Source organism: Drosophila willistoni, chromosome 3R (genome assembly GCF_018902025.1).
Source record: "Drosophila willistoni isolate 14030-0811.24 chromosome 3R, UCI_dwil_1.1, whole genome shotgun sequence".
In the NCBI taxonomy this organism is placed as follows: Eukaryota; Metazoa; Arthropoda; class Insecta; order Diptera; family Drosophilidae; genus Drosophila; species Drosophila willistoni.
Window position 1 is genome coordinate 1,024,300 of NC_061086.1, and position 19,156 is coordinate 1,043,455.

A 19,156-nucleotide genomic window follows, 5' to 3' on the forward strand; every position below is an offset into this window, starting at 1 on the left:
GCGTCAGTTGAATTGATTGTGAGGACAAACTTAATTATTTAAACTTTTGGACTACTTGGGAAATGGGATGTTATTTTAGTTTCGCCTAGTTGCAAACGTTTTCGCTCCAAATCGGACTTGAAGGTATTCCTGGAATCCCAAGATTTGGTCTACAATCCCGATGTCTATGATTTTAGGATTCATCGTCGCCGCGCTAAAGATATTAATCCGTATGTGTATACCCATGATTACACTCCACAGCAGCCCTTGAAGACGAATCCACACCAATGGATGTCTCTCTTGACACATCTAGAAAGTCAAACGTTTCAGCCACTTTGCCGTCGACGCCAGCCACGCCCATAAGCTCGACAAAAAGCAGTCAATATATGGAAACGCCAGTGGCAACATTGATGCTACCGGCTGAACTGATGTCACCCCAAGCCCAGACCAGTGAGGAAAAGGCATTGGAGGATGGCTTGGTGTCTGCGAATCTGGGATCGGCCGCCGTGGAGAATGGCTTTGGTAAATATTTGAACGAAATTTGGAGATATATATATTTATTTTCTATTTTGTATAGCATATATTGGTGGCTTGAAGGTCCAGATAATGGATAATCTATTTGTCTGTCCTCGTGAGGGATGTGGTAAAACCTATCGAAAGGAGGATTTCCTTCAGATACATATACGTCATTACCACAAAGAGTTTGCCGAGTAAGTTTTCAACAATAATTTAAAATTGGATTTTTATTAATATTCCAAAGTGTCTTTGTGTAAGCTATTGTCCCAAGATGCGGTAGCTGGCTGTGAAGCGTACTCATGCCTCATCGATTGATCAAGTGGATCAGGTTATACCCAAGAATCAAATACCAAATCAACAGTTCTTTGCCAAAATGCGTCAACAAGATGTCCAACTTTCAAGATCATTGAAACGTCCATCCGGCGTACCACCGATTGCTGGTGCGGGAGAAGGTGTGCCAAGTGCAATCGGTACTACATCTTCTGCAGCAAGATCAGTGGGGATAGCTTCTAGCATTTTACCCATTAAATCGGTGGAAGAACGGATAGAAAAAAAGCCGCTTGTCGACTTGGTTGCAAGTCCAACATTGGTGCCACCGTCGGAGGCAAACAGCTCGCCGCTTAACCGCAACTCGGCTAAAAGGTCTCGCCTGTCACCTCCCAAGCGTACCTCTGGTTCTAGAAAGAGCATTCGTCAGCGTTCCATGCGTACTTCTGTGTCGGGATCACGAGGAGACAGGCCAATCGACACCAGATGCTGCCAAAAAATAGACGTGTCCCAACTACTCCAATAAGTTCAATTGATTCGCCAGCTACAGCGGATTCGATATCGACTCCCTCATCGAATGATCACGATATTAATGCGGCTTTGACACCTCCAATGGAGCAGACTCCCCAATATATCAAAGAGAATGACGAACTTATTCGCATTGTGCGCATGCGTCAAGAGGAGATTATTAATTGCATATGTGAACGAGGCGAGGAGGATGGTTTAATGATTCAATGTGAACTCTGCTTGTGCTGGCAGCATGGAGCCTGCAATGGCATCAACAAGGAGTTGGATGTCCCTGAGAAATATGTCTGAAATATGTCTCTTTGCCGGAATCCCCAGCGGAGACGTGATTCGATGCGATTCAAACATGACCAGGATTGGCTATACGAGGGCAAACTTCCAGTGGCTTCCTATCACAGAGCCAATCCTCAAACGGCCAAGCAATTCGACTTGCTTAAACAGTCGCACACTCTAACCGGCAATCCCCTGGACGCCAAGCGTTCGATGCATTCATTAATGGTCAAAATTAATATTGCACATAATCGTTGTCATCCCAAATTGTATCTGTGGGCCAAGAAATGGGATGAAGATAAATTGGGAGGCGAGGGCACCAAACTGGAGCAGCAAACGGATTTCCCAAATATACCACAACCAGAAGCTGCCATCGATCCTGAAGAGTGTCAATATCGTTTGATTGATCATGTAAAAGTGCAACAGCAATTGGTCATGAATCGTCTGAACGAAATTCAAACGGAAATAGATGGTGAGTTTTTAGTTGAACCATCATTTAATTTGTATAGAATTGGAAAAAGAGGATACTCAGACGGACTTGAAAGATTGCGACATGGCCACAACCAAAGAAGCTGTCGCCGTATTTATTAAGGAACTGGAAACACTCAAGCGTCTGGCTAATCTCAATAAGGTGGCCAATATGAAAAAGGCTCTTAACTATTCAGCTATAATTGCCAATACAGCAAATCCACCTCCAACCATGTTTTTATAACAAGGTTTTTTTGTTGTTCACATCGCTAATTTAATACTTTTTATTCCTGCTTATAAGTATAATTAAAAGAGTTCTTTTTTGAAAGTATCTATTAATTTTTAGATCTAGAAATCATTATCCAATAACTTGAATATAATACATTTATTATGTACTTGATGAGACTTTCTTTATGGGTAGATTTTCTTGCTGCGGATCTTATAAAATTGTTCAGATAATACAGAGAAGGAAGCATTTTTCGAGCCAATAATATTAAGATTGCTAAAATGTTTGTCCGTTTTTTTTTTTTTTGGCTCAACACTTCTAATGAACTGATTCGATTGGTTTAATTTTCAATGTTTATCTAATTTATTATGTATTAATTAGATGGATCTATGGGCAACACATAAAAAAACGGACATTACTTAGACCATTACTAATTATTAAGAATGTTTGTATATACCTTGAAGTGTTCCAGGGTCCATTGTTCAATTGGACCTAATAGATCCGATCTAGATCCATCCCTTTAAAATGGTTTGGCTTTATATGTGCATAAAAATGTCGATTAAATAAAAACCAATTGATTAATGTAGAATTAGTCAAGCATAATAGATTTAATTATTTTCAAATATCAAGAAGCCAAGCCAAGGAGTAGAAATTGAATTCTGAAACGAAATAGATTAAAAATGTATTTCACAATATTGGGAAACCTAAAGCATAGAAAGCAAGGATTGAAACTAGAACACATTAAAACGTAAACAAATACAAGAGTTACATTTTTATATTTATTTGGCTTATTACTATTTTATTTAACATACATACATAGATATATATATATTTTTTAAATATTAGCATGTAAAAACATTATTTTGTTTATGTTTTCCGGGTTTGTTGCATTTAAACAGCGCTTTTCAGTAATTAAGTTTCGGGCGTCTGAAAATGTTCTTTAAGAAGCCGCGCTGCTCGCCGGTATACAAAAAATTTTGCAACTTGTTTTATACAACAATGGAAAAAATGTTTGGTGCATGTCCCACCAAGCCAGTGCATCAACATTTGTACTGTATGGAACATTAATACTATAGTAACCCTTTATTTCCTGTTCCACTTGACCTTTATTTGGATCAGTGTGTTGAACCTGCACATAATCAGCAAATTCATCGTTTGCTATTGCAATTTCTGCAAGGTTACACAAACTGTTATTTAAAAAAAAACTTAAACAGACTTTGCAGTCTGTAAATACTATTTCTTTCTCTGTGGGAGAATAGTAATAGTTTATTTGTGGGTGGAAAAGAAATAGGGCTATTTTGTGGTACTTTGAAAGGTTTGGTTCAATTGTCGATAAAATTTGAATGTTCAATGCGGACTTAAGATCTTGAATGATGTCAACATCATTGGAATCGGACAGACAGACTTTTTTTAAATTATTTATGTTCGGAATTACTAAATGAACTGTTGGTCGTTTGCTTGCCTGCAGTTTTTTTGAAACTATCTCAAAAGATTCTAATATTTTGACAACCGAACCTAAGTGGTTTATATTTATGCCTTCTATGCCAATTCTATTTGTCTGATTTTTATCTTTAAGTATTGCTGTCAATTCAATCCAATTATTTTCAACTGAGTTAAGGAGGTAGTACAGCGTATTCCAACGAGTTGGGCAAAAACTTTTTAAAGAAAATCCCAAGGATGAGTTCATTCCAGATTTTTTTACGAACTTCACCAGCTTGGTGCACGCACTGCCCATAGAGCCCAGCTCGGGCACGGCATTTATGCTTTTTTCAACAGAGTTGTTCAGCAGATGATTGACGCAATTGATTTTCTCAAACTCGTGAAAAGCTTTTATATTTGATCCACGATCCGTTACAATAACTGGATTGTCCAGTTCGAGACCGCAATCAAAGTTTTTCAAGATTTCCTCTATTTTTGCTCGAATATTTGCACCTAGTTGCAAAATTTAGTTAAATAAATGTTATACAGTTGAAGATTAAGCTAACATACCAGTGCAGGAAATTTCTTTCATTGATTACATGGCCATAAGACGATCAACAAGTACTCCTTCCTTTAGGTAGTGCACCGTGCAGGACAGATATGAAGCTTTTAAATAATTATCTGTCCATAAGTCACTGGTGATGGCGTATCCAAAAGCTTTATATTTTACAATTTCATCTTTTATTGGCCCAAAATGCAAGTCGTAATTTGCTGCTATATTCCGGGAAAAAGTAGTTGGATGTGGTAATAATTTATCCACATCGACATTGGAACCATAAGTTGCACCAACATTTATTAAAAAAGATGCAAATTTCTTAAGGCCGGAATCAGCAATAATTTTTAATGGACGGCAATTTTTATAATCCACTCAGTGGCGACAACTACGCCCTCCTGCTTAGTATCTGAGTTTACCTCAATTGGTGGAGTTTTTTGACCAAATTAGATGTGCTACCTGTAAACTTTAGCACTGAAAAACACATTTTGCATGCTACAACTTCAACTAATTCCTGCCCATTTTCATTTTTTATTTTTGAAAAAAAATTCCAAACTTCGCTTCGACCCCTCTTTTCTATTAAACTGTACATGCCACTATTCAGCTTCGCCTTTATTTCCAGTGTGACACTTTCTTTCACAACGTGTATATTTTAATAAAACTTGATTAAATCTGAAAGAAATTACACAAAAAACATGTATGGACAGGTCACAGGAAACATGTTATTAATAAAAGCGCATAAAATTATAACAAAACAAACAAACACAAAACCAACAAAGTACTCTTTAAATACTTACATTTTCGCTATGGCTATTTTTCTCTCCTTCCATTTTTGTGACTGCTTCGACACTCCACACGAAATAAATACGCGAAATACAATGTATGTTCTGTGATACCCGAGTAATTCGAATGTTTTCAGCATGTCTCATTCTCACATATTCGCTTTGCATGAGTGCCAAAATATACCACTTCTCCATACACATTCATTCATTGTGTGCTTGTCCACCCGAACAGAATTCAAGGGAATTTCTTGGTGTTTATCTTTGCTGGTAGAACCAGTACCTTCCCTGCTTCTAGCCGGGGATGAAGTTGGAGTCATCGCAGGACTTCCGCGCTTCTTTATTTTTCCTGCCTTGACCAGGTGCTCAGCTATTAAAAGCTTGAAGTCGAAGAGTCCCATGTATTAATCTGACTTACGACGCCATAAAATCCATGGATTAACCACGCACACATCAATCATGTGGAACAAATTTTTTATACCACTCTCTTGAACGCAATTGAATTCTATAAAGTCCTAGTAAAGAATCCATTAAGTCAACGTCACCCATGTGGTAATTCTACACGTCAACTGCGTTAGGATAGGTCGATGTCTATATACTTTTTGGCTTTCTTAATGCATCGGTTTTCCGATGACACAGGATTGCTTCTCTCTTAAGTAGAAAGAATGTTAACTACCTTGTAGTTTTTTTCCTTTTGGTATGGTTGCCAATAATCTTGATACAACATTTCCGCTTACTCCCAAATTATGGACCCCTTCCGGATATGGATTCGTAGAATATATCATGCACGCGCTACTGCATGTAGAGCCATATGTATATGGCTTCCGCAGTTTTTTGCGTATATTAGTACTTGTAATGCTTACCTATACTCAAATTATTTAGTTTTATAAAAGAAAACTTTATATTCTTTAAAAATAAAAATACTTTTCAGCGACAAAAACAAAAAACCTATGAACATCGAAATCCAACCGAAAATAGTGCAATCGTAAGTACCGTTCTAAACAAAAAAAAATTTTTTTGAAAGTGAGAAGCCATATATGGCTTTGTATGTTAGAGGGTTAAGTATTTTATGACAATAGCTTAGAAAACAACGGAGTTATTTCGAAAAGACACTGTTTGTGACTTTGCCGTTTGTATGGGAGCTATGTATGTATGTATATGGTACAGTGGTCCGATCCTGCTACATCCGAGATATACAACCTGTGCAGTATAAGCCTACAAGCCTACATGCAAAATTTCAATTCAATTTTTCTCTGTAGCTCTTACGGTCTAGAAGGAGTTTGTGTTGATCCAGACGGACGGTCGGACAGACGTACGGACATGGCTATATGAACTCGACTCGTCGTGCTGATCAAGAATACTTTATATTGTCAAAGATGCTTCCTTCTATGCGTTGCACACTTTTGACCAAATTTAATATACGCTTTTTGCAAGGACATAATTATTTGGCATTAGCCAAACTTGGCTCGATTTTACTTTTTTTTTTTTTACTACGATTACTTTTTTATAACAATCCATTAATTTATTATTTGAGACGATTTTTTAATGAACTACCAAGAGTTTAATTCAAGAAATTCATAATTGTTATTCCTATAAGAAAACAAGATTGAAATTGAAATAACGGGATAATATTTTGGGCACACGAATACAATTTCAAATGTTTGACGTTTACAGGTGAACGTTGCCACTTCAGAGAAATAGTTATTTTTTCTTGGGAAATACACGAAAACTACGCAATTTATTAAAAAATTAAAAGCTTCACTTAATCAAGAATACTTTTATTTATGTTTTGAAACATTTACTTTGGTTAAAGCAATAGTTTTGATTTGACTTTTCGAACTGAACTATGTGGCAACCATGTTGTTGTCGGTGGATTTATGACTACTAAAATTTCTGGTGATTTTTTGAAACGTGAAATTACAGACATTATGAAATTAAAGACATTAAAAATTACAGACAATTTTTTGTTAAATTAATTGTTAATTGTTAAATTTGCCACACTAATAATTTTTTTTAATATCGAGCCCCCTATAAAATATTATTAAAATCGGAATAAAAATAGCGATGCTATAAAACGCTTTTCACTTTGCCATAATGACGGAGTTTTTCTTTGGCGGCGCTAGACTGCTCATGTGTGGCGACACTGAGTTACTCACGAACTCGAACATGTTCGCGCGTTTACTCAAATGTTCGAGCGGTTTACTCACGCGTTTTTAAATCGCGTGAGTAAACGCTAGCGTTTTACTCAGCAGTGTTGTCAAATGTTCAGGCCTCGAATGCAGTACTGGAAAGTGCAACAATGTTAATGTTGGAAAATTTCATCGGTTCGGCTCATCGGTTGGAGTTCGCCTCATCGGTTGGAGTTCGGCTCATCGGTTGGAGTTCGCCTCATCGGTTGGAGTTCGCCTCATCGGTTGGAGTTCGCCGTGGTTCGGAAAGGGTATTCGTAGGGTATTCACTTTTTGTGGTGCAAGGACTTGTTGCATTTTTGTAGGTGTACGTAAGTAACTTCCAATTTCCGGGCACCCATAATGGAGTTACAAGAACATGTGGGAGAGAGTAGTTGTGAGTAGAAGGACAACTAATGTTTAAGGATTACAATTCATTACGATTTCTATATTTTTCCACAGACATATGGCGATTGTGAGCATTGAAGGGTAGAGGCTCTGGCGGTTCCACATGCAAGTCAACACCCCAACTCAAGGGTGGCAAACATGGATCGCAACTGAAAGATTCCGGCAAGGATAAATCTTTCAGTGCTAAAGATGGCAAGGACAGCAATAACAAGGACGGCAAGGACACCAACGTTAATACCTTTTTAGGTGTCTATACGGATGTTACCAAATTTCCATATACTGGGTGCCCAACATCCACCTAATCTCTTTGGGCAGTTTAAGTGGAGGCGTTTATGATTATTCAGGTAAATCCATAGGATTGCGAGCCGTTGAACCAATTACAGATGGTGATCGTAACTATAAAAAACGATTCCAGGCCATTCTCCAGCCACTCTCGCGTTGTACCACGAATGTTCCAAAATACATTATCCTTGCTGTCACGTCAGATGATCCAACAGTTTCTCGACGAACTGGTGTGGTGAGAATCTTTTGGCACATACGCATTACAGGCATTTAATAACATTATAATACTATCAGGTCAGTGAAGATACTTATTTTGCTTCATTTTGGACTTATTAATCTTTGTATGTATATTTTTCTAGGTGGCCACCAATCCCTTCAAGGACTGGAGTATTTTAAGGGCCATCTACAAGGAGACACCGGCCAATGCTGCACCCAAACGGCTTAAGAAACGTTAGTAATTAGTCAGCCGAGAATCCTCAAACCTCTTATCCCTGTTTATACTTTTAAGATTGTGATGAGAATGACTTATTTTTTTAACTAGTTAATTTGCCAGCATTATTTAACTCCAAAAAGAAAAACCAAAAACAAACAAACGTTTCAAAAAAAAATTTTTGCATTTAGATTAGTTTTGTGTACATATAAAATATCAGCTTAAAATAATTTATCCTAATTAGCTATCTAATTTTGTGAGTTAACTTGTTTTAAAAAGTACCAACAAACAGAAACCCAAACTAAAAATAATTTTACAAAAAAAAAGAGAAATTTAGAAATTATTTGTTTCTTGAAGTGATCAAACGCACATGGCATGATATTACATATACATACATAGATGTATAAATATACAGTGAAACCTCGATATAACGAATCTGAGGGGGATCGCAAAATTATTCGTTATATCTATTGATTCGCTATAGGTACTGAAATGTAAAACCTTAGTCCTTTCAAGGGACTTAACAAAAAATTCGTTATATTGGGTTTTTCGTTATAACGAAGTTCGTTATATCGAGGTTTCACTGTATATTATTTCGGTTTTGTTAGCCAAAATTAAACGTTAAGGAATTTATTTAAAGGTTCCTCTACAGTTTTCTTTCTTTCACCGAATTTATTTTTTTGTGTCTAATATTGTTCTTAAAAACATTAAAGTATTCTTTTTTTTCACTCGAATATTCAACTCACTAATATACCAACAAATTGAGTCTCAGTAATTTGGCTTGTAAACCAGACCAGACAGGGTTTTATCTTATCTTATTGATATAATTAAATCTACTTATCCTAATAGGATAATCAAAGGCCAAACATGATTTTTAATAATTTTTGAAAACATCGTTTTCTTTTTTGCTTCTTTCTAGTGGCTGGCTGCATTGCGTCAAATGCAATTATCAGACCGTTTTACCATCAGTAACGGCAATAAAATGGCACAACATTTGGCTGGTTGTGGTCTAAGCACTTGCTATTCTGCGGGCGAGGAACAACAAGTAGATCAAGAGCATCCCCGTGTAGGACAAAGCCTTTCCGAGGATGGACAACCGCTTGAAGGTGCAGTTATTGGTGGAGTGGGTCTAGTAGAGCCGCCAAATCAAACCGATTTACAACAGGACTATATGCAAAGTGATTCTGTGCCAGATCTATCGCCGCAATTTATTTTACTTTTTATTACATTTGCATTTACAATTAAGGGGCAATAAAAGAAGCCTGTGAAGATATTGGTATATATGTATTTAATTTATTGTGTATCATTTCGATCGATGGTCACTCAAACGGCCAAAGCACTCGATGAGGTGGCACTTGATACGCCACTTTTGAATAGTTGGACAAAGAATTTGAGCCCAGTAGTACCCCCGGGCACCATGTCCACAATCATGAAGTGTAATGCAATTATTTGTGCCATCGCAAAGAGAACGGTGAAGACAGTGCTTTTGGGCACCAGAGGGTCAACAGAAGGCAAGAGGATCACCAAAGCCGGCTAGGAAACAGAAGCTCAATATAAAGAATAGACTGCCCAGTGTGTAGAGTAATGCGAATTTGCGTTCTTCTAGGATAAGCCAAGCCATTCCAAGCCAAGCCACGAAGCCAACTATTCACTGCAATCGATACTGCAAAAAAGGGATCTAATGATGAGATATGTATGTACACACACGTATCTCAGATTAACAGCAATCGTACCAATTTGGGACAGCAAGAGTCCTGTGTATTCTTTAGCCAACTGTTTGCTTCGGGCTCTGAATTCCGGGAAAATATATCACTCAAACTGGACACCTTTATTTGTGGTATCTTTACATTGAAATTCTTTTTCTGATCGCTTTGTAGTAGCAAATATTCATCCAAATCCTGCTTAAGATTGGACATGGTCAATTTTTATGATTTAGCGATGGCCTTTACTGTAAACGTGGCGGCCAGGTGCACTTCAACTTACGCCCTCATGTTGCGGAATGAGTACAATCCATTGTACTTTGTGTTATAAAAACTTGGCGACTTCTCTAGCATCCTTATAAAAATTGTTTGTTTTCAGCGGTGCATTTACAAAGCGTTCTAATTTTTTTTTTTCCTACAACGATATAAAGATGCATTTATGCAATTACATTTTTATTTTCATTTCACTGTGTTTGTCGTCACTTACCAGTGCTTTATTAATAGCATTCCAAATAATAACTACGTTATATGAATTCCATTTTCTTTTCAAATAAATAATTTTATTCACTTCATTTCTCCAACTTTGGGACATTTTGTACTTTTCTCGCAATTGTTTTATGCTTTTTCAAACAATTTGTTGCTCAAAGTGCGTTTGCGAATTAACACAGTGTTATAAACAAATTTTTGAAAAAATAAATTTAAACTTTATTTCGGTGAACATGTCGGTTGAATTAATGTACAACGTGGATTGTAACGAGATCGCCAACTTGCGGAGGATCCCCATCGCCGATATTAAGGAGGCGGTCAAGTACATTGACGAAACTACGGGTACCACCAGGCAGGCCAATGCGATGGTGCTTTTCAAAAATTTGAAGCATTTCAAAGACATTCCTTTTGTGGTATGCATAGATGAACTATTCTTCCCATATGTAAGTAAATGAACAAAAATTATTATTATAAACCAGAGGGCCGGGGCTAACTTCGACCGCGTCAAAGTTTGTATACCCTTGCAACATTTTTGGTAACTCTTTCCTTACCTATAGCCATCAAAAGTGGAAAAACGTTTAAGCTAAAAAGGCTAATGTTTGCGAAAGAACGGCCTACATAGGAAATAACGGAGTTATTGATCAAAGTCACTGTTTTCCACCGATCGTTCCTATGGGAGCTATATGATATAGTTACCCGATCCTTATCAAATTTGGCACAATCATTAACAGATATATTAAACTAAGAAATGTTTAATTTGAAAGCAATCGCGTTAAAAGTAACGAAGTTATTCACCAAAGTCACTGTTTTCGAAAGATCGTTCCTATGGGAGCTATATGATATAGTCACCCGATCTTGATCAAATTTGGCATAGTCGTTTATATGTGTAATTAACTCACCAATATTAAAATTCACGACAATAGCTCAGAAAATAACGAAGTTATTAAGATAAGTCACTGTTCGTGCCTTTGCCATTTGTATGGGAGCTATATGATATAGTGATCCGATCCGGCTGAATCCGAGATATACAACGCCTGCAGTATATACAAGCCTACATGCAAAATTTCAGCTCTGTAGCTCTTACGGTCTAGGAGGAGTTCGCGTTGATCCATGGCTATTTGAACTCGTCTCGTCATGCTGATCAAGAGTATATATACTTTATATGGTCGGAGATGCATCCTTCTATGCGTTGCACACTTTTGACCAAAATCAATATACTCTTTTTGCAAGGATATAAAAATTGTAGACATTATTTAATTTTTGTGAAATGTAATGTGTTAAGGTTGGTGGGGGTGGGGTTTTATTTTATTCGTGCAAAAATCAGTGAATTACAATATCGAAAAATATGTGGTCAAAAATATGTATCACCGCAAGGTGATGAAACTATATCACAGAATCATTGGAAATGAAAAAATGAAATTGCATTAGTTAAAGGGCAAAATTCCCCAAGTAACGCTGTTGAGTTTTTATTTGTTAATTTTGTTTCCGAATTTTAAATTTAGTTGAAAGTCGAAAACCCCAATTTTCTCCCAAAACCGAGTTATTTGTTTTTGTAAAAGTAATATATTAAATAAAAAGACAGTGTTACTTGAAACCCACAGTGACTTTGAAACCCACAATCTAAAAAGGTGCGCGAAATAAGTAATTGGGACACTACATTGCTATCAATATCAAATAAACCGATAAAAATATTGAAATAAAATATATTTATTATTAAACTTTTCAAATTTATAAATATATTTCAACCCATTAAAATGGAAAAAAGCTTAGGGCAAAATTAGAAAAAAATCAAACTAAATATTTTCAAACGAAACAAATAACTGAGATAAGTCTTTGTCACACTTACTTATTCCGAGCACCTTATGTACAGTTATCGAGTTTGTTTCAAACTTTTGTACCGCACACGCAAATTAAATAAATCCGATAAACACTATACTAAATAGAGGTACCAAATTTGGTATGTATATTTGCTGGTAAATATTTACTTAAGCTACTCGAAATTTCAGTGTTGAAAAGTGAAAAAATCGGCTAAAGCTAGATTTCAGTGTTGGCAAATTCTATTTTTTATTTGGCGCGTTGTTTGACCGCCCTGGCAGCTAAATATATTACTCTAAATTATAAAATTAAGGAATATTCCGCCGCTCTAGCAGCCGAATATTGTATTCTGAACTATATTTGTTCTCTAAAATCAAGAAATAATGTAAACTCAGCAATATTTTCGATTGTTGAGAATAGTGCGAACAAATATTCAAAAAGCGCGCGTATTCGAGTATCCAACATTTGGCATCTGGCAACGCTATCTCAAAATTTGACTGCTTCTCTTAGCCGGAAAAAGCTACTTTTAACTATAATCGCGCTTAAAACATGATTTTTCTTTTGTTAATTGCACAAAAACTACATAATAAATCTCCAAGGCGCATCGCCTGAGGCCGTGCTCGTGGAATTTTTCTCTTTCGTTTGATACCAAATTTATGTAGTTTAAGAGCGTTTTGGGCCCGAGTAACTATAGTAAATATTTACCCTTAAACATCATTTACCGGCCTGTCAGTTTTTTCGAAGCAGGTAATCAGCAATCTAACATCACTAACCATAGAACACATAGATGGGACAAACTCATGATTTTTTGATTGCAAACGCTAGCCTAGTCATGGAACCCCAGAGAACTTCGGGAAAACCCGAACGCTCGTACTCTCAATGAGAGCGTAAAGTGGGGAGAGGGCCAAGCAGCTACGAAAAAATTTCAGGTCTAGCACAGACTACAGAACGATGAAGGCAGGCCTATGTCGCTTGTGATTTCGTTCTGTCTATGTATGTGTACACTCGTCGGTACATGCTCAGGCTTCGTAGTGTGTGTGTGACGTGAAGTTGTACAACATCGCATTTCAATAGCTCGCTCGACCAAAATTTGTAATTTTCGACAAAACAGCGGCAATACGAATAGGATATGCCCCTGTGGAAAGAATATCAAGAAATATTCGGGTTTTCCCGAAGTTCTCTGGGGTTCCATGACTAGGCTAGCGTTTGCAATCAAAAAATCATGAGTTTGTCCCGTCTATGTATGTGTTCTATGGTTAGTGCTAACATTGTAGAATATATGTATATGTATATACCAGGGACCGTAACTGTTATAAGATAAATCTAAATAAATCAATAATAATAATTATTTTGAAACTTTTTCCATTTAACTCAAAAATAACTCTTATTTTTGATTTTTAAAATAAAACTCGAAAATAACTTTTATTTTTGATTTTTATTTTTTCCCTCAACCCATAACTGTTATTTTTGAAAAAAAAAAAAAATAAAAATCATTTGTGATTTATATAAAAAAAAAAAAATTATAAAATTTTTGAGAAAAAAAAAATCATTGCTGACTCAATTTGAATTATTAATAGTTTTTTTGCAAGAATACACATCCAATCTGAAAAAAAATTTAAAATTTCCAATTCCAAATGTTTACCGTTTTTAGCTTGAGAACAAACCAAGAGATTTGAGTAAACATGTTACAGTTGTGTTTCAATTAATGAATGCAGCAAACAACTTCGGTCAATTTTGTCACATTCAAGCTGGGCACTATTAGAACCTTATAATCTTACCTTACAAACAGGTGTCAAAACGAAAAAAAAAATATAACTAAAAAGTCGAGTTACCATTAAAAAAACGTCCTTAAAATTTAAGCTACAACAGTGCGGCACATTTAGCATGCTATTTTTTTAGTTTTGTCTGAATTGTCCGAATTTTAGATTATTATGAGCGTAAGTTGGTTTATAATCGCATTAGATATAGTAATCCAATTTTGATAAAATTTATTGGAGTTACGTTTTTTTCCAGCTTTGTTAAGCTAATTATCTACGATAATAGCTAAGAAAATGAAAAAGTTTTTGGGAATATAGAAGTTCACATAAGGATAAGGAACGCGCAGACGGACGGACAGACAAGACTATATGAACTCGTCGCGTAGTGCTGATAAATATACTTTTACACTTCAATTCGTTGCACATTTCTGATCAAAATTAATATACGCTTTTCGAAAGGGTAAAAAACGGTCAGATGCGTGTCTTAAGGGATGCTGGTGTTTTAAAGCTCCGCCCCCTTGCAAATTAGTATTGAATGCGTCTCTGGTTTTCCGTTAGAACAATAGTCTCAATTACCAATCGCTGTATCGGTTGACAAATTATTTACATAATTATTTTAAGCGACCTTAGATGCAATTTGTTTACCGATTCGGTACAAAAAACGCTTTTTGTAAAATTAAATACCGAATAAATTTCCAATTTGCTAGCCAACTCATTGTAAGTTTATTCTTTTCTTTTCATCCAGCCGAGGATTATTATCCGACAATTGAAGTTAGAATTGGAAATTTTAAAATTTTTTTCAGATTCGGATGTGTATTTTTGCAAAAAAACTATTAATAATTCAAATTGAGTCAGACGTTTCCGACCCCATAAAGTATATATATTCTTGATCAGCATGAGAAGTTGAGTTGATATAGCCATGTCCGTCTGTCCGTCGGTGCGTATGCATTTTACTCAGCCATCTTAAGAGCTATTGATATGAAATTTGAGCTACTTATAACCCGGGTAAGATAAAAAATCATCAGGATCGGACTACTATATCATATAGCTCTAGAAGAAACATTTTCAAAAAAATTGAAGTATCCCAATGAAATTTACTACTATGATAGTATTGGATATAAAACCTCAGATCCCAATTTGAATCTGATCGAATAAATAGAACACAAGTTATTACGTTACTGCCTACTACGGAGGCAGAAAGCAGCGCTGCCGGCAGCGCTTGTGCCGATTTACATACATATATTGACTGTAACTTGTGTTCTATTTATTCAATCAGATTCAAAATGGGATCTGAGATCTCAACAGAGCACTTGCATTCACACACAGACACAACGCTACATGATCTGTATGTGTATGCGTGCCGTGCTTTGCTTAGAAAATGATGGAAGAAGAAAAACTTGTAGTAAAAAGAGAAATAATGTTTTGTTTGTGTATTGATGATTTGCATTGCTGGGAAAGAAATTTCAAAATGTAAAAATATTACTGCCAAGGTCCGCAAGGGTATATAAACTTTGGCATAGCCGAACTTATCTGCTTTGATATTTTGAGATAAAACCTACAAAAGAGCCGTCACTCACGCGGTTTCAAATGCACATGGCTCTAGAGATCCTAACAAGCATAAGAATTGTCAATCTTTAATAATAGACTTATGATTTTTCAAAACTTCTTTTGTCCTTTTTTTATACCCTTTAAAAAAGAGTTTATTTATTTGGCAAGAAGTGTGCAACAGATACAAGGAAGCAGCTCTGACCATATAAAGTATATATATTCTTGATCAGCACGACGAGACGAATTCATATAGCCATGCCCGTCTGTCCCTCCATCTGGATCGACGCGGTCTCCTCCTAAGAGCTGCATATCTGAAAGTTGCATGTGGGCTTTAACATATATATTGTAGGGTATCTCGGATTCAATCGGATCCGATAACTAGGGTGCGCGCAATAAGTAAGTGGGACAAAGACTTATCACATTATTTTGTCCAAAATATGCAGTTTTTCGATTTTTCTTTTCCTTCTATATTTTATTGTTAGTTGTATTGTTCTTCAGCGATGACCAAAAATTTGTAAAAAAGTCTTACAGGGTTATCCAAATACATTAATTTTTAGAAGTTAATGTTGAGTTTTGCGAACGAAATAAGTAAATGGGACAGATTGCTTTGCTGTCATTTGTGGTTAGATACGCACATGAAATTAGTACTTTAAATAACAAATTTTTTTTAAATCTTTTAAAATTAACAAAAAAAAGTGATTTTCAGGTTTTATTATATTTGTTGCTATTCGTAACTGTTTTTATACCCTTGCAGAGGGTATTATAAAATTGGTCAGATGTTTGTAACGCACTGAAGGAGACGTTTCCGACTCCATAAAGTATATATATTCTTGATCAGCATGAGAAGCTGAGTCGATATAGCCATGTCCGTCTGTCCGTCCGTCTGTGCGTATGCGTTTTACTCAGCCGTCTTAAGAGCTATCGGTCTGAAATTTTTTTTCGAGGTTTTTTATTACCCGAGAAAAATAAAGTATGAAATTCATAAGGATCGGACCACTATATCATATAGCTCTAGAAGAACTAGAAGAAACATTTTCATAAAAATCGGAGTATGCTATGAAATTTACTTATGTGATAATATTGGATATAAAACCCCAGATCCCAAAATATGAATGTGATCGGATAAATATAACACACACAGACGCAACGCTACATGAACTGTATGTGTATGTATGAGGGAAGAAGAAGAACCAATTGTAAAATAGAGAGTAAAATTGTTTTGTTTGTATATTGATGAATTGAGTTGCAGAAAACAAATTTTGAACATGTAAAATTATTATTACCAAGGACTGCAAGGGTATATAAACTTCGGCATAGCCGATGTTAGCTTCTGTGATATTTATACCCTTGCAAAAAGGGTATATTAATTTTGGTCAAAAGTGTGCAACGCATAGAAGGAAGCATTTCCGACCATATAAAGTATATATATTCTTGATCAGCACGACGAGACGAGTTCAAATCGCCATGTCCGTCCGTCCGTCCGTCCGTCCGTCTGTCTGGATCAACGCAAACTCCTCCTAGACCGTTGGAGCTACAGAGCTGAAATTTTGCATGTTGGCTTGTATATACTGCATATCATGTATATCTCGGATTCAGCCGGATCGGATCACTATATCATATAGCTCCCATACAAATGGCAAAGTCACGAACAGTGACTTTTCTTAATAACTTCGTTATTTTCTGAGCTATTGTCATGAAATTATAGAGAGATTAATATTGGTGAGTTAATTATACATATAAACGACTATGCAAAACAAATTTTGCATCAAAATCAAGATCGGGTGACTATATCATATAGCTCCCATAGGAACGATCTTTCGAAAACAGTGACTTTTGTCAATAACTTCGTTACTTTTGACGCGATTGCTTTCAAATTAAACATTTGTTAGTTTATTATATCTGTTAATGACTGTGCCGAATTTGATAAAGATCGGGTTACTATATCATATAGCTCCCATAGGAACGATCGGTGGAAAACCGTGACTTTGATCAAAATCTTAGTTTTTTCCAATGCTAAGATTGTAGGCCGTTCTTTCGCAAACATTAGCCTTTTTAGCTTGAACGTTTTTCCACTTTGATGGCTAAAGGTAAGGAAAGAGTTACCATAAAAGTTGCAAGGGTATACAAACTTTGACGCGGTCGAAGTTAGCCCCGGCCCTCTGGTTTTTATATAAATCACAAATGATTTTTATTTATTTTTTTTTTCAAAAATAACAGTTATGGGTTGAGGGAAAAAATAAAAATCAAAAATAAAAGTTATTCTTGAGTTTTATTTTAAAAATCAAAAATAAGAATTAAGATTGAGGGTTTTTGTAACAATTATTACATAGATGATTTTTTGGAAAATTTTTTGGTAAATAATAATTATTTTCGGTCCCTGATATATACATGTATAAACAGGTAGTATTTACAGCATTACGCAATGTTATCAATTAATTACACACAAGCCACAGTCAAATATGCCCTCTTCTTCTTCTTTATACCTGCATCGCATTTTTTAGGCGAGGTTTCCCTAGTTTTGATTTTCGCACATTTTCGCAGATTGGGATCATATAGATCTGATAGGTAAATATTTCACATACCTAGTGTATGTAGGCTGGCATTGCTCCTAGTTGATTCTTGTTTGTTGTATTCCACCAAAGTTAAAAAACGCCAATACTTGGTGTATTTTTTAACATTTCTAGTTCAATAGTAATTATTTAATAATATAATTATTAACATTTATGAAATATGCTATTAAAAAATAACATACTTTTTAATTCAAGATCGATTGTCGAAATCGCACAATATTGAGTTTTAAAGTTACGACTTTTTGTAAAAATGATCATTTATTCCCTATTACTAACAAAGTCGCAACTTTGGGCGCCTAGCACCCAAGAATCTCCGAAAGCTACCTACGTTGGGGTTCGAGAACTCGAGATCAACATAATTTTAGATTAAGTAGGTCTCCACTGAACCGAATAGGACCTTAAACACATTTAACTATAAGCACAAGACTTCTAGGATCGATTTTGATTTTAAAAAATCGTCAAAAATCGTCTTTGTTCAAAAGCAACTGTAGAAAAAACGACCAAAGCTAAGATAATCACATTTACGGATCATAATCATAATAAAATAACCAACTTTATTGAAAAAATTACTTCATTCCGTTCCTTTGGAGCCGGGAAAATCATAACGGGCAGGTATATACCCGCGCAGGTATTGGTTGTATAAAATATTTGCCACGCCCACTTCCGCACAATAAGCAATAAGATAGCAAGTGCTATGATGAGGCATGTAAAAAGAATTTAATAGATATTTTAGTTATCTGTTTACTTGGTGCATGGTATACCGGTTTTGGTAGGTTTATAGTATTAATAGGGCTTATTAGTGTGGTTTGGTTTTGATAGTGAAAAAATTACAGGAGGCATCCTAAATGCTGGATGCGAAAGTATGCGCGGCAAAAATGTTAATTATTTATTAATAATTACAGACTATTGTCTGCACGCATACTAAACAAATCTACATAACATATGTACATTTGGTGGTTCTAGCATTGTAAGTTTTTGAGAAAATCAGTT

The 19,156-nt window shown here is 35.7% G+C and overlaps 1 protein-coding gene and 2 pseudogenes across 1 annotated transcript; 2 read left to right on the forward strand and 1 right to left on the reverse strand.

Moving 5' to 3' along the window:
• Positions 1–57: 57 nt before the first annotated feature.
• LOC26529798 lies at positions 58–2,269 on the forward strand (annotated as a pseudogene).
• Positions 2,270–8,180: 5,911 nt separating this feature from the next.
• LOC124459721 lies at positions 8,181–9,545 on the forward strand. The gene is made up of 2 exons (XM_047009328.1): positions 8,181–8,310; positions 9,210–9,545. The coding sequence occupies exons 1-2, from the start codon at positions 8,284–8,286 to the stop codon at positions 9,543–9,545; spliced, it is 363 nt and encodes a 120-aa protein (XP_046865284.1). The 5' UTR covers positions 8,181–8,283.
• Positions 9,546–9,584: 39 nt separating this feature from the next.
• LOC6650070 lies at positions 9,585–10,209 on the reverse strand (annotated as a pseudogene).
• Positions 10,210–19,156: the final 8,947 nt, after the last annotated feature.